General features: G+C 50.7%; 1 protein-coding gene and 1 pseudogene across 3 annotated transcripts in view; both read right to left on the bottom strand.

Moving 5' to 3' along the window:
* CRAMP1 (cramped chromatin regulator homolog 1) overlaps positions 1-16,190 on the bottom strand; it is a 59,764-nt gene that overhangs the window by 23,229 nt on the left and 20,345 nt on the right. For all 3 annotated transcript variants that reach the window (XR_009530125.1, XM_060078226.1, XM_060078225.1), the window contains exons 5-6: positions 10,652-10,735; positions 7,396-7,444 (exon numbers count right to left, since the gene is read on the bottom strand). Coding sequence is in view for 2 of the 3 variants with exons in the window: in XM_060078226.1 (XP_059934209.1) it covers positions 7,396-7,444; positions 10,652-10,735 (133 nt within the window). In the remaining variant the exon portion in view is untranslated. The remainder of the gene's footprint in view (positions 1-7,395; positions 7,445-10,651; positions 10,736-16,190) is intronic.
* LOC132476866 (protein BUD31 homolog) lies at positions 2,742-3,195 on the bottom strand (annotated as a pseudogene).

Here is a 16,190-nt window from a genome sequence, read left to right on the forward strand (position 1 = left end):
TAGATATCAATCAAGTCTAACTGTTCTACTGTGTCATTTAGGATCTCTGTTGCCTCACTGATTTTCTGTCTGGAAGATCTGTCCATTGATGTCAGTGGGGTGTTAAAGTCATCTACTATTATTGTACTCCCATCAATTTCTCCCTTTGTGTCTGTTAGTATTTGTTTTATGTATACAGGTGCTCCTATATTAGGTGCATATATGTTAATGACTGTGAGATCCCCTTCTTGTACTGATCCTTTTACTGCTATATAGTGTCCTTCTTTCTCTCTCTTTATGGTCTTTTTTTTTTTTTTTTTTGGCTGCGCCATGTGGCTTGTGGGATCTTAGTTCCTCAACCAGGGATTGAACCTCGGCCACAGCAGTGAAAGCACTAAGTCCTAACCAATGGACAGCCAGGGAATTCCCTATGGCCTTTGTTTTAAAGTCTATTTTGTCTGAGTATCGCTATCCCTGCTTTCTTGTCATTTCCATTTGCATGAAATATCTTTTTCCATTCCCTCACTTTCAATCTATAACGTGTCTTTCTCTCTAAAGTGGGCAGTCTGTTGTAGGTTCTTGTTTTATTATCCAATCTGCCACTGTGTCTTTAGATCAGAACATTTAGTCCATTGACATTTAAAGTAATTACTGAAAGTATGTATTTATTGCCATTTTAAACACTGTTTTCCAGTTGACTTTGTATTTCTTTGTTCTTTTCGTTTTTCCTTTTGTGGCTTGATGGTTTTCTTTTGTATTATTCTTGAGTTCCTTTCTGTTTGGTTTTTGTGAATATACTGCATGTTTTCAATTTGTGGTTACCCTGGTTTTCAAGTATGTTAACCCATAACTGTATCTACTTGCTTTAATCTGGTAGTCATAGAAGCTCAAACACATTCTAAAAGATCCGCATTTTCTTACTCTCCCCCCATATTTTGTGATTGTGAGGTCTTATTTTACATCTTCATGTTTATCCTTTTGCTGTTCATTGTAGTTATAATCGTTTTCATAGAATTTTTTAAATTGTTTTTTAAATCTCTGTGCTGGTGGGACTTCCCTGGGGGTACAGTGGTTAAGAATCCGCCTGACAATGCAGGGGAAACGGGATCGAGCCTAATACAGGAAGATCTCACATGCCATGGAGCAACTAAGCCCGTGTACCATAACTACTGAGCCTGAGCTCTAGAGCCCGTGTGCCGCAACTACTGAAGCCCATGCACCCAGAGCCCGTGCTCCACAAGAGAAGCCACCGCAGTGAGAAGCCCGTGCACCAAAACAAAGAGTGGCCCCCACTCACTACAACTAAAGAAAGCCTGCATGCAGCAACACAGACCCAACATAGGCAGAGATAAATACATAAATAAGTAAGTAAAATTTAAATATATATATGTAATAGGATAAACTTGCTGTGGAGTTAGAGAACAGAGCAGCTTTAAAAAAATAATAATAATCTATGTACTAGCTTATTTAAAGTGACCTTCAATCCTTTTATGTATTTCCCTTTCCTACTGTGATGTTTCCCTTTCCTATAGATTCTTGCTTCTCTTTTATTTAGAGAAGACCTTTCAATATCCTTTTTAGGATAAGTTTAGTATTGCTGTATTCCTTTAGTTTTTGCTTGTCTGAGAAATTCTTTATCTCTCCTTCAGTTCTAAATGATAATCTTGCTGGGTAGAGTATCCCAGGTTGCAGGCTTTTCCCTTTCAGGACTTTGAATTTATCTTGCCACTCCCTCTGGCCTGCAGAAGTTTCTGTGGAGAAATCAGCTGATAGCCTTATGCGGGTTCCCTTGTAACTGACTCTTTTTCTCTTGCTATCTTTACAATCCTCTCTTTAACTTTTTTTTTTTTTTTTTGGCGGTACGCGGGCCTCTCACTGTTGTGGCCTCTCCCGTTGCGGAGCACAGGCTCCGGACGCGCAGGCTCAGCGGCCGTGGCTCACGGGCCCAGCCGCTCTGTGGCATGTGGGATCCTCCCGGACCGGGGCACAAACCCGTGTCCCCTACATCAGCAGGCAGACTCTCAACCACTGCGCCACCAGGGAAGCCCTCTCTCTAACTTTTGTCATTTTAACTATGATATGTCTTAGAGTAGGTCTGTTTGGGTTCATATTGTTTTGGACCCTCTGTGCTTCCTGTCCCTTGATACGTTTCCTTCTTTAGCTATAATTTCTTCAAATACATTTTTGATCCCCTGTTGCCTTTCTTCTCTTTCTGGAATTCATTTTATGCGTAGATTGGCACACTTTATATTAATCCATACATCTCATATGTTGCTTTCATTTTTTTTCATTTGTCTGTCTGCTGTTCTGATTGGGTGATTTCTGTTATTCTATCTTCCAGATCACTTATTTGTTCTTCTACATTATTTAGTTTGCTGTTTACTGTCTTCAGCTCAGCTTTCATCTGGGTAATTGAATTGTCTGATTTTGACTGGTTCCTCTTTATACTTTCTAGATCCTTATGACAGTGATCTACATTTCTAACGATAGTCTTTCTTAATTCCTTCAGCATTTTTATTACCTCCTTTATGAGCTCAGGGTTTGGTAGACTAGAGAGGTCTGTTTCATCATTTGTTCTCTCAGAGGATTTCTCTTGTTCTTTTACTTAATTTTTTTAAAGATTTAAAAGTCTTATTTCTACAAATCACAGCTGATGAACATGAAACCTTCATACGTGGGCTCCACTCTACAGGAACAGCTGTTCCCAGGAAAGGGGTGGCTTGACATGCAGAAAACTGTGCAGTCCAAAGTCCAGGGCAGAGTGGGGTCAGGGGGCCCAAGGGCCTCTGCCAGAGCAGCCCCGGTAGCCACAAAGCGTGCACTTGATGATCCGGTCCACTGACAGCTTATTTTGGGGTCCTGGCAAACACAGTTTGTCCCCAGATCGGTGTTCCATGTTTGAATGCACCTCAGGCAGCATGATTTCTCATATACCTGCTTTTTCCATTCTGCGATTAGGTTTTACCTGCATAGCCTTCTTTAATATAATACTCATATAGTTCTGTTTATGGCTTTCCGCTTGTAGAAGAGATCAAAAGTACAGTGGGTTTTCTGGTAGTGGATCCTGAAGATGGGCCACAGAGATTCCACTTTCCTCTTTCCCTCATGAGGTTCTGTTTCAGCTTCTCTCATCTTTTGATCTAATTCATCCAATGTTGGCTCCATCAACTCCCAGTCATCTAGGGAAGCTTTCCAGCTTCTTCTCACTTTAGGCATTTTTCCCACAAGATAATTTGCAAAGATCTTAGCGTCTGTTTCCCAAGAGTATAACAGAAAGATCCCTGGTCTCTTCAGTTACAGACGTAGGTTCTTATCCAGCTCTACCAATCAGTACATGACTTTGGGGAGATCACATTCCCTCTCTGGTCCTCAGTCTTATCAGAACCTCCGTCGCTGTTGGATGCCCCTTCTCTATCCTCTTGTTCTTTTAATTGAGAGTAGTTCCCCTGCTTTTTCATTTTACTTATATTTCTCCAGTTATCTGGATAAGAAAACTCCAGGAAGCCAGCTCCACTGCCATTGTGTTAGGAGGGGAGATTCAGAGAGGATGGGAGTCTGCAGGGACCAAGGCCTCCACTGAGACCAAGTGCTTGAGTCTTAACCACCTCAACCCAGGGGAAATACAGGCAGCAGAGTGCTCCCAGGGATGTGCTGATGAGGCTGGAGTGGGGGTGCAGGAGCGGGAACCAAGAACATCGAGTCAGTTCTTAGTCGCCTCCAATGAAGGGTGCTGGGAACAACTGGACATTTCTGCCATCCATCCCAAACAAAACACAACAGTAGCAGGCAAGATTTAAAGAGCAGGGGGAGCCATGTCACGTGACACTTGTGTTTGTGATAACCACATTTTCCGTTAAACTGCTGTTTAGTGACTTCCTTTTTTTTTTTTTTAGTGAAATTGAACAGCCCCTGCTTTATGGTAGAGAACCATTCTGAGGTTACGAGCCCCTTCCCTTTCTCACAAATGGAAGTTCTATGAGCAGCCTGAGGCTGGAGCCGGCACAGGTGAAGCCTGGTCCCAGCCCAGGCTGCAGAGGTGCACCTGCAGGAGAATCAGGTCCTGCCCTCTGTCAGATGGAACAATGTGGAGGGTCCTATTTGAATCCTCCACTAGTGTCACAAAACAGGCAACAGAGTAATCCGTCTATGTGCATGGGAGTCAGGCTTTCCTTTCTGATATGAGGTTCATTCTCTTCTCTGCAAAGTTACTTGATAAATCTAATAAGCATGTGCTAAGTTCTATGCTGCTGGGTCTGTGACCAAGGTAATAAGATTCAACTTTAGAGCTTTTCTCAATTCATTTACTCCTTAATCCAATTCTACCATTTTATAACAAAGGGAGATTGAGAGTTAACTGGAAAAGGTCTGCATGAGAGGCAGGAACAGGAAGTTAGTTAAATACTCAATGCTTTTTGGTCTTAAGTCAAGGAGGACTTTTCCACAGGCACCTTACTAATTTCCCCCATCTCTGTCTCACTTTTACAGGCCTTTTGCTTTGTTCTTAAAAACTGATGATGTGTTGGCGAAAGAACACACAGTAAATCAACGGAACAGAATTTCAAGTCTGGAAATAGACCCACGTAGCACAGTCAACAGACCTTAGATGGAGGTGAAAAAGCAGCGAATGGAAGAAGGATGGACCCTCCAGCAGAGGGGGCCGAAACAACTGGACACCCACAGGCCACAAACTGAAGCTTGGCATAAATATCACATCGTGTACCAAAGTTAATTCAGAGTGGATCGTGGATTTATACGTCAGACCATAAAACTTTTAGAAGAAATCATAGGAAAAAACTTCGTGACCTTGAGTTAAGCAACGACTTCTTAGATGTGACACTAAAAGCACAATCCATAAATGAAAAAGATGACAAACTGGACTTCATCACAGCTGAAAACGTCTACCCTGTGAAGGACACTGCTAAAGAGAGTGAGAAGGCGGGCCACAGACTGGGAGGAAAGATTGGCAAATCATTTACCTAACAAAAGGCTTGTGTCTGGAATATATAAAGGACACTCTAAACGCAATGGGCACAAGATTTGAAGAGGCACCTCACCAAAGAAGATACACAGATGGCCAGTGAGCATAACAAAGGTGTTCAACATCACTAGTCCTCAGGGAAACGAAGTCAAAACCACAGTGAGACACCCCTTCACCACTGGGGTGGCTCAAAAGAACAGATTGAACACACCAAGTGTGGGGAGCGTGGGGAGCACCCGGAACCCAGCCTGGAAAGCAGGCTGGCAGCTCCTTATAAAGTCTGCATGTGCTCACCACCTCCTCCCCTGGGGATTTGCACAGGCAAGATGAGACAAAAAGCTGGAGGCCAATGCCGAGTCATTTACTCTCTGTAAACAGCCCGTGTCCCTCACTGGGGGTTGGATCAACAGACCACAGAACAGCCATACTGGGGACACTACTCCACAGAGGCATGGACCACAGACCCACGCAGCCACATGGAGAGATCTCAGGGTGTACTGCTGAGTGGAAGATGCCAACCTTGGAAGGCCACACATGGCACAATCTCACTGAGATGACATTCTGGGAAAGGCGTGTACGCACAACACTGCTCGAACATCTCAGATCCTGGAGCAAACATAGCTTCCACCTGATGGGCACAGGGCAGGTGTGAGGGTGGGAAGGAAGGCCAGATGCTAAAGCTGCAGCAGGTGAAAAGGAGGTGCAATAGACAACCCCCAGGGCTAAGGCTGGTGGCCTCTCTTCCTACTTGCCTCTGACCACCCCCCACACCTGTGGGAGGCTCCATGTGCCCAGTGGTACCAGCTGGCCAGGCCACCTTCACTCCCCGGCCGCTGGGGAGAATCACTGCTCTTTCACACGGCAGTGATACGTACAACCTAGTTACTCTCAGGCCCGGCTCCAAACTGATGGTAGTTCACAGACACAGAGCCAGGAGGATCCAACATGAGCCTCTGTAAGGTCAGACGCTGGGCTGGAGCCAAAGCAGAAATGCACACAGTCAACCTGGCAGGGACTCAACCTGAGGGATGGGGGCTCGCTGGCCGTCCAACACCAGGCCGAGGGAGGAAAACAACCAGGGTACAAGACAACATCCTGCTGATGTAGCAGAGGCCAGGGAAACTATTCCCAGAGATGGCTCGATCTACAGGACAGCTGGCCATCGAGCAGCAGGGGCCTGGGGATGGCGGGCGGGTCTAAGATGAGGAGTGGAGAGGTCCACGTGGGAGCACAGAGGCTCTGATGGGGTGAGTGGGAGGGACACGGTGGCCGCCAATGAGGACCCCACACCAGGTGAGAAATCCAGACCGTGTAACGGGGGATGGTCGGGCTGTGCCTTGGAGTCCAGCACAGCCGCAGTGCTGAGGGACTGGGCCAGAGCAGCCAAGAGAGAGGCAAAGGGCTGCGAGAGATGGACAGGCCCGCCTGCCATGCTTCCAGCTACTTGCAGAGAGGAGTGAGAGGTTCTGACTGAGAGACCCTCAGAGTGCAAGGTCTGGGGCATCCTTCCTAGGAAGAGATGCTGGAGGCTTCCAGCTGGAACACAGGAAACATCCAGGCTGTAATGGGACTTGTACGTCGAGGCAGAGAAATGGGGGACAAGTCAGATCTGGGATTCTTCACCCAGAAAAGGTAACAGAGGCCCTGGGAAGAGTTAAAGTAGCCAAAGGAGAGGGTGCAGGGACAGGAGAGCCTGGGGGCAGTGCCGAGACAGCCCCAGGAGGGCAGTTCCGGGAGCTGGAGAGCAGCTCAGGGTCAGACACCTGGCCAGAGCCCAGGGACCTACTAGCAAGGCTGTCAGAGTGCAGGGGGCAGCAGGCAAGCCAAAGGGCCACTGGGCAACGCAAGGACAGGGCACCGTGGCTTTTCCATGCAGCAAGTCCTGGTGCGGCCTCTCTGGGGCAGAAACAGTCACTGAAGTCAGGTCAGAGCTGCGTGGGGGTCTCCAGTGGTTTTGTGTGATCGGGGGGCCAGGAGTGTGAGAGCAGAACAGAGTCAGACTCAGCTTGACCTCGAGAGGCACAAGGAGGAAGGGCGGGCAGAGGAAGCGTGGGAGGACCAGAAACATGTACTAGGAAGGCCAGGAGGGCAGGCCTTCTAGAAGTAAAGGAGACCCCCACACCATGAAATGCACAAGGTTGAGGAAAAGAGTGGGACGGTGAGAAGGTGAGGGCTGAGTGGAGACCCGCAGAAGAACAAGGACGGGGCCCCCAGGACGGGGAGAAGCTGGGGGCAGGTCAATCAGTCCCCCGGGCTGGCCACCTCCTCACGGGCAGATGCTTAACTGTGAGGGTGTCAGGGCTAACTCTGAGGACTTCAGGATTTAATGGTCCTCACTGAGAAAAGGGGAGAAAACTGAACATATTTCGAGGTCTATATCTGAGAGAAAAGCAAATTCCCACAAGGAGCCAGCCTGCCTCACATACAGCTCTACTCACCCAGCCTGAATGAGCTCGTTCAGCTTCGTGGCGTTCTTGTCATCCATGCCTTTGATGGAAAAACAAACACACGTGAGCATCAAGTAGTCAGGAGCAAAGCCCAGCAAGACCCCACATAATAATCTCCACCGCAGACTCCAAACTGCTCAACGGGGTAGTCAAGGTCTTCCACAGTAAGACCCCATGTTAGCTGCAAGCCCTCCCCCAGGGCCCGCACACGTCACCTGTGCTGAGAGCACTGTCTTTGCCCACCTGGACATCCTCGGGGAGGGGACCACTCCCACCTCTGCACAGCTCGTCATGCCTCCAAACCCACGCCCCAGACCCCCTGCTGCGCTGGACTGCCACTCGCCCCCAACCACCTCGTTCAGAGACTCCCCTTTCTCTGGGCCCACCTTGCCCCACGCACTCTTGTCCTACGGGACTCCTGGGTTACCTGTGGGCCCGGCTCCGTCAGCTCTGAACGACGGACTGACACCCTGCGTGTTTACTAGAGTGGACACCCCTTTCCTCTGCCCCATCCCCCACTCATTGCTGCCCTCAGGACACACGAGACAGGAAGTGTAGTAACCAGGTAAAAGGAGGATGGAGGTGGTGCGTATGTGCAGGCCACTGTGAGATTCTTTGAACCCTGCTGAATATTTGGGGAATAAAACACAATGGGTCACAAACACACAGCCAGGCTGAAAACCAAAGACAAGGACAAAACCTTAAAAGCAGCCAGAGAAAAACAATGTATCCCCTACAGAGGAACAAGGACATAAATGGCCAGTGACCTCTCAGCCATGAAGAAAAAACTGTCATCAAAATCCCACATCCAGCAAAAATACCTTTTAAGAACAAAGATGAAGTAAAGACTTTTCAGAAAAATGACAACAGAAAGAATTCACAGCCGGCACAGAGGCAGGGTGAGAAAGCCTGAAGGAAGCCCAGCAGGCTGAAGGGACATGTGCCAGATGGAAACGGATCTTCAGGAAATAGTGCTTGGCACCAGGGAGGGCAAACACAGACCCTGTCCCTAAACAAGCCAGACGCAGCCCTGCCCTCCAACAGCATGGACCACACAAGCACAGTCAGTGTAAGTGACCGCTGGGGCTATGCGTGAGCATGTGACACGAGAGCCAGCCTGTCGGGGACGTTCGTGGACCTGTGAGCTGAGACCAAAGGGGAGGGAAGGGCCCATGGGTCCTGCATCCGGCAGCCTGGATGGACGGAGTGACAGACAGAAGGCCCGGAGGGTGGGACCACCACAACTTCGGGGCTCAAGTCACCAGATGGGGGCACCATGCAAGGAACCTCCCTTTGAAGAGAAGCCATTTCAACCAACTGGTGAGGACTGCAGACAGCCGAGGTCTTCCCCGGCCTCTCCTGATACCCGCATGGCACCAGGCCTGGGGCAAAGTGTGACTTGTCACTCAATAGCCCAGGAGGCTTGAACAGTCATCCGTTTCCATCGAAACTGAGGGTCCTCAGGCCCTTTTCAAGGTGGAACGCCGCCCAGCTCACGCAGCTGCTGTGACACAAGGTGGGGTGTGTCAAAGGACCAGGAACACAGCAGAGACTCAGTCTATGTCTTAAGAATCGGATGTCTGGAGACCTCAGTTACAAAAAGTATGTTGTTAACAAAGAGCATACTCTGACCACTGGAGCTCAGACACGTGTTCCCAGTAGCCCAGAAAGGGCTACCACTGTGTGCAGGGCACGCGGACAACTGCCCATCCCAGCAAGCTCCTTCCTCCACAAACCTTCACCAGAGGACACAATAGTGTCCCAGCAGGTGGATCAGTGGGTGGGTGCAGTGGGGGCTCAGAGGGAGGGGCCCACCAAGGAGGAGTGCTTTGAAGCAGCTTTGGGAGCCCCAAGCCCAGGTGGGGCCTCACGGGGATGTGTGTGTATGCGTGTGTGTGTGTGTGCATATGTGTGCACACGTGCACTCGAGTGCTGCTGGACCAAGAGGGACCAACCAGGTGTCACCAGCAGGATCAGGAGCAGATGAGCTGGAGGGGACGCTAGGCAGGAAGACGGGCTGAAGTCCAAGTGCAGAGGCCTCTTGGGTCGGGGGACCCAGGTGACACCCCAAGGGTAACAGGAAGCTGACAAGAGGATGAGGCCTGCCTCCTGTGGGGAGCACTCGGGCTGGGATGTGGGAGATGGAGGACGGGACCCCAACATGCTGCCAGGACCGGGAGTATTTTAGGGCAAGGACAGAGAGGAGGACGGACAAGGAAGCAGGGATACCAGGGGGTGGGGCCCCAGAGCCCCCTCAACAGCACTCAAAGCAGGAGCTGGGGGTTTGTTTAAGTAAGTCGTCAGCCTGTAGGAGAATGGGGCGGGGAGCCAGGCCACCTGTCCCTTCCTTTGGAGGCTCCTGGAATTCTTGCCTGTTTCAGGAAGGGCGGGTCACCCTGGGAATGCCCACCCTGCCGGCCCTCCTGCCCGGCTATGACGTGTTAGGTGACAGCTTATAATCATCTCATAGTGTCTCATTTAATCTTCAGAGTGGTCCTGCGTGTGTGTGCCCTTCCAACCCACGTGACAGGCGGACAACTGGGGGCTGGAGAGGCGAGGCTGAGGCCTCTTGTCTGTGGTCACATGGGGAGGCCAGAGCACCTGTGCATCTAAAAGGAATACAGTTACAAGGAGATGCTCAGAGCAAGGCAAAGGGAGGGGCCCAGACCCTTCAGTGTACCAGGGTCGGGAAAGGCCAGAAAGTGGGGGCTCTTCTAGGTCAAGACTCAAAAGACACGGCAGCTGTGAGCGGGCACTGTTCCCAATAGGCATGTCCTGCCCGGCATGCTGGGACGCACTGGGAGATCTGAGTTTGGGCAGGATACCAGGTGAGGCTGTGGTACCCACTTGATAAATCTTAAATGTGCTCGCTGGGCATGCAGGAGAATGTCCTCGTTCACTGGGGCCAATGGCTGAGGGGTTTAGAGTGGGCTCAGACCTCTGCAACTTAAGTCACACAGCTGAGCAAGAAAAAATGCAAGTGTGTGGAGGAGGGACAGGAACGGGAGAGACAGTAACACAAATAAGGCCAAGGTTCAGGACCCATGAATCTAAATGATGGTATGTGGGGGTTGTTACGTTCTCCTTCGATTTTTCTGTATATTAAAACGTTCTGTACGTTAAAATGCTTTCAAAATGTAAGTCGGAAAGAAAACAGAAGAGCCCCCAGTACTAAAACTCCCAACTGTAAGAGGATAGCAGGCAGGCCCTGCTGGGAGGAGGCCGCCCCTGAGCAAAGGGTACTCACAGCCCCCGATCTTCTTGCGCAGCTCCCCATAGCAGATCAGGCCATACAGCTCCTGGGACGACTTCTTCAGCCCGCGAGAGAACACTGAAAATGAAGAAAGGCTGCAGCTTTAGAAGGAGAAAACACAGACGTGCGGGGCTTGCCCAGCTTGTGTGCACACCAGGGTGCTGGGGGACATTTCTTGGCTTTGACCACTGCACCACGAACCACGGGGCGCTAACATCAGGGGACACTGGGCAGAGTACACGGCAACATGGTGCTGTTTTTGCAATTTTCAAAATAAAAAGTTAAAAGAGAAAAAGGGGGTGGTTTAGAAAACTAGTTGTAACAGGCAGAGCAACGTCCCCAGAGGGGAAAACGGGACGTCCAGCATGGCCGGCTTCCGCGAGGCAGAGGAGGGTCAGGACCACCTCTCTGAGCACAGAACCCACCCAACCTCCATGAGGGGCTGGCAGCACGGGAACCAAGGAGGCCCACCTCTCATGCCTCCTGGGACGACAGATAACTCGTCCCAGGCCTGGGGCCAGAAGGAAAAGGAAATGCGGCTTGAGTGCTCTGGATGCCCCCTTGCTTGTCAGCAGCAGACCACAGTGTGATTTGGGAGGCGACACCCAGGGTTAAGCCAGCCAATGTATAGCCTGCTCGTGGCTGGAGGAGACCACACCACCAGGTATGAGCAGAAGTGCTGACAGAGGCTCCAGAGGCTCTGTAATAGACTGATTCAGCCCTGATGCCCGCCCTGGACACCTACCTGCAGGCGTCTCTGATGCCAGGAAAGAAATCCTCACGTGCTCAAGCCACTGTTACCTTGAGTGTATTATGTGAAGCCAAGCCTGACAGCGCCTTGTAAGTCTGGTTACTGCCCAGTTGGCCCCTTTCCGATCATCTCACAGGGCAGTGACCACTGCCATGTGTCCCTCTCACAACTGTTCTCTCCCCAGAGACCCCCTTTCAAAGATTTGGCTGTGTGTGATTACAACAATAGGAAAGGAAAAGAAAAGTATATTAGTAAATAGAAAGTAAAGTTCTGAGTGAATGACCTAAAACAAGGATTCTGAACCTCGGATAGCCTCTGAGGAGCCCGGGGCTCTGCTAACATCACACGCCAACCATTCCCGAAGGTTCTCCTGAGAGAAAGACCGACAGACTCAGCGTACTCTTACAGGGACCGCTACTCGGGAACCTTACGATCCACCGTGCAGTCGACAAACAAATGTGGGCTTTCAGACAATGGAACAGTACTCAGCCATAGAAAGGAATGAACGGACCCTAAAAAAGCCTAACACACCCTACAACCTGGATGCACCTGGAAAACGTCATGCTCAGTGAAAGAAACCGGACACTAAAGGCCCTGCATTGTATGACTCCACTGATATGAAGCGTCCAGGAGAGACAAAGATCTGTGGCTCCGTGGCTGCCGGGGCTGGGGGAGGGGCTGCAAAACAGCTGCACAGCGTGGAACCCAGTGTGACCACCAGTGCAGCACCAAGAGGCGGGCAGGCCTCTGGCCTCACACGGTCAACCGGCTGTCACCAGCTGTGAAAGGTGATCAGGACCAGCGAGAGACCTCCGTGCAGACCTCGGCTCAACAGAAAGAAGGCACTTCCCATGGGGCCACACCGGGACACCAAGGGCATGTGGGTCAGGCAGAAGACACTGCAGAGGGGCTTCCCTGGTGGCGCAGTGGTTAAGAATCTGCCTGCCAATGCAGGGGACAAGGGTTCGAGCCCTGGTCTGGGAAGATCCCACATGCCACAGAGCAACTAAGCCCATGTGCCACAACTACTGAGCCTGCACTCTAGAGCCCGTAAGCCACAACTACTGAGCCTGTGTGCCGCAACTACTGAAGCCCATGTGCCTAGAGCCCATGCTCTGCAACAAGAGAAGCCACTGCAATGAGAAGCCCGGTACTGCAATGAAGAGTAACCCCCGCTCACTACAACTAGAGAAAGTTCAAGTGCAGCAATGAAGACCCAACACAGCCAAAAATAAATAAATTTTTTATAAAAAAGTTAAAAAAAGAAGACACTGCAGAGAAGGGAGAATGGCCCCGGCGGGGCTGACCCTGCAGAGCTGACTGTGGAACTGAGGGCGGCTGATGCATCCACCCTTCATCCAAGTTGGAAAAAGGGCTGAAAGGGAATGATACCTCCAGTGGGGGAGGGGAGTTTAGGAGGCTGTCCAGCAGGGGGAGGTGACAAAAATGCCCAGGAAAGACACATCCACTCTAGATGTCCCACAGAGCTCAGTGTGGCCACCCTGCGACACGCCTCTGGACCTCGGGGCAGACGATGCACCACGTCCACACCGGGAGCCTGGGTGGTCCACTCTGCCCATAGCCTGGTGGTGGTGAAAGCACAGAACTTGCTAGAGCACGGCCCCGGGAATGACCCCCCACCGCCTGATCTCCAGGTAGCTTCCTCCTACCCCCTTCCCCTTCTCCTGTTGCTGAGGCCTTCACATTGGAAGAGAGTATTTCGAGACCAGCCAAAGCAGATGAAAGACCTGCTCTCGTGGAATGACTTTCAGAAAGAACAGACTATGTAACAACAAAAAAGAGAAATGCGGAAGACAGAGAAAGAGCCAAACAGCTAAAACTCGTTTCTGCGTGCCAGCCTGGAGGGAGGGAGGGTGTTCGTGATGACGACAGATAGTAACAACAGCACACAGGACCAGAGTCGATATTTTCAAATCAACCAGGGATGTGAGCAACAGTCTGAACTAAGGATGAGCACAGCCAGCAGACACACAGACTCTGTGGAGATGGCCTGACAAAGAACAAATGCTGCCGAGTTGCCACAATGCACCACAGCCATTGAGAGGCTTACGTTCATGGCCACGTGGACACTGAGAGCACACGCGCGTGCGCCCGCCCCCCCACACACACAGCAGTAGTAAAAGACTTGTGGGTCAGACCGAGGGACTGCTGCAAAGCATGGAAACTGAGCGCCCACTTCCCAGGGTCCTTAGAAGGAGCAGCAACCTCACTACATAGATATGGCACTAGAAGAGGTTGGAGCCACCATTTTGTTTGTGTTGTATCTTCCTCATCAAGATGTCAGGCTGGATGGGTGGCCCCTGAAGCAGAAGGCTTTTAAGCAGGAAAGATACCTTAAAAAGACTAGTGAGAAGCCAAAGGATTTAACTGGCCAGAGAGAACCTCGGTGAGGTCATAAACTCAGCAGAAAGCAGGCACTGCACGTGGGGCCTCGCATGAAATAGGACTTGCCCAGAGCAACATGCACTCGTCTGTCAGGTGCTCCTTTCTGCCTTTGTCATGGACAGACAGACCCCCAGGACAGAGGGCCGGACACGCATCTTCCCGGAGGGTTGTCAGACAGTGCTGTGACGGGATGCTCACAATGAGACAATTAGCAGTAACGTTAGTATAATTTTACCTCAATTGTGTAAATTTATCTGAAAATAAGTGCTGTATGAAAAGTGCTATATGAATGAAGATATCCACCCTGCGTTATTTAAAAACACTGTAAGTGACTTGCAAATCCAAAAGGAAAGGTAAAATGTATTCATTTGTAGTATCTCCATGCAAACAAATACATTTAGTAAAAAACACATGGAGGGGCTTCCCTGGTGGTGCAGTGGTTGAGAATCTGCCTGCCGATGCAGGGGACACGGGTTCGAGCCCTGGTCTGGGAGGATCCCACATGCCACGGAGCAACTGGGCCCGCTCGCCACAACTACTGAGCCTGCGCGTCTGGAGCAGTGCTCCGCAACGAGAGGCCACGACAGTGAGAGGCCCGTGCACCACGATGAAGAGTGGCCCCCGCTCACCACAACTGGAGAAAGCCCTCACACAGAAATGAAGACTCAACACAGCCAAAACTAACTAACTAACTAACTAACTATATACATATATATATATATATATATATATATATATATATATATATATATATATGTTAAAAAAAAACACATGGAGGGACTTCCCTGGTGGTCCAGTGGTTAAGAATCCACCTTCCTAAGCAGGGGACGCAGGTTCAAGCCCTGGTCAGGGAACTAAGATCTCACATGCCATGCCACAACTACTGAGCCCACGTGCCACGAACAGAAGCCCGTGCACCGCAATGAAAGATACCACATGCTGCTACTAAGACCTGACGCAGCCAAATAAATAAAAAATTAATTAATTAAAAAAAGAACTGATCACCAAGCATTAGGTTAAGAAAACTTACCAATACTGAAAAAACTAAAACAGATGTCATTTAAAAAACAAACATATGGGGCTTCCCTGGTGGCGCAGTGGTTGAGAGTCTGCCTGCCGATGCAGGGGACACGTGTTTGTGCCCCGGTCCGGGAGGATCCCACATGCTGCGGAGCGGCTGGGCCCATGAGCCATGGCCGCTGAGCCTGCGCGTCCGGAGCCTGTGCTCCGCAACGGGAGAGGCCACAACAGTGAGAGGCCCACATACCGCAAAAAAAAAAAAAAAGAAAAAGAAAAAACAAACACATGGAGAAATTCTACATCAACATGAAAAGGTGGTGTGAAAACAGTACTTGTAAGGCAGAAGTCAAGAGACAGAGCAAGACAGGTACAATGGGAAGAGGATGCTGCCTGGACTCGCACCTCCACTCCCCGCATCGCTGGGATGGACAGGGGCCAGGGCCTCCACCGCCGAGCCAGAGCTTTCTCCTCTGCCCGAGCAAGCGCATTACAGGCACCTCCAGGGAAGAGCACGCCACGTGCCCAACCACAGGCGGCAGTGGGGACAAGACAGGCTTCAGGGGAGGATTTCTGGGACAACTGACACAGGAGCTGAGTCCTGGTGAACAGGTTAGGGAGGATGACCAAGTGGGAGTGGCAGGAGTGTGGCAGGAGTCAAGGTGTGAAGGAAAGTGCAGGTAAGGAGGGAGGTGACTCCATTCCCGGGGCCGTGGCAGGTCATGGTGCAGGCCTCTGGTGGGGCAGACGGAGGGGGCTCAGGCAAGGGAGCAGCCGGGCAGATGAGCATTTTGTGTGGATCTCACAGCTCAAAGTCTGGGTTAGGAAGGGCAGGACCAGACAGTGGGAGAGCAGCACTGGTCTAGGGCAGGACCAAGGCAGGCCAGACGGTAAGGACAGATCTGAGAAGCTCGGAGTAGAACCAGAAACACTGACAGGTGAGTAAGAGATGCCCCCAAAGATTCAAAGGGAAATACATTCAGGGGACAGTGTTGTAGGACAGAACCAGATGGGGATTCCCTGGCGGTCCAGTGGTTAGAACTCTGCGCTTTCACTGCTGGGGCCCAGGTTCAGTCCCTGGTCAGGGAACTAAGATCCTGCAAGCCACGTGGCGTGGCCAAAAAAAAAAACCAAAAAAAAGACAGAACCAGATGGGAAATGCAGTGACCATAACAACCGTCACCAGACCCTGGGACCTCCCAGTCCCTGAGAGCCCCAGCGCTGGCCGATGGCAGGGAGGAAGGACTTCTCCAGGGCAGAGGACAGCAAATTGCAGGCCAGATCCGGCCCAAGGGCTCTCTTTGTAAACAGGCAAATGCAGCAACATGCGTTCCTCTATGTATTATCCACAATGAGCTA

Source organism: Mesoplodon densirostris, chromosome 16 (assembly GCF_025265405.1).
Source record: "Mesoplodon densirostris isolate mMesDen1 chromosome 16, mMesDen1 primary haplotype, whole genome shotgun sequence".
Taxonomy (NCBI): domain Eukaryota; kingdom Metazoa; phylum Chordata; class Mammalia; order Artiodactyla; family Ziphiidae; genus Mesoplodon; species Mesoplodon densirostris.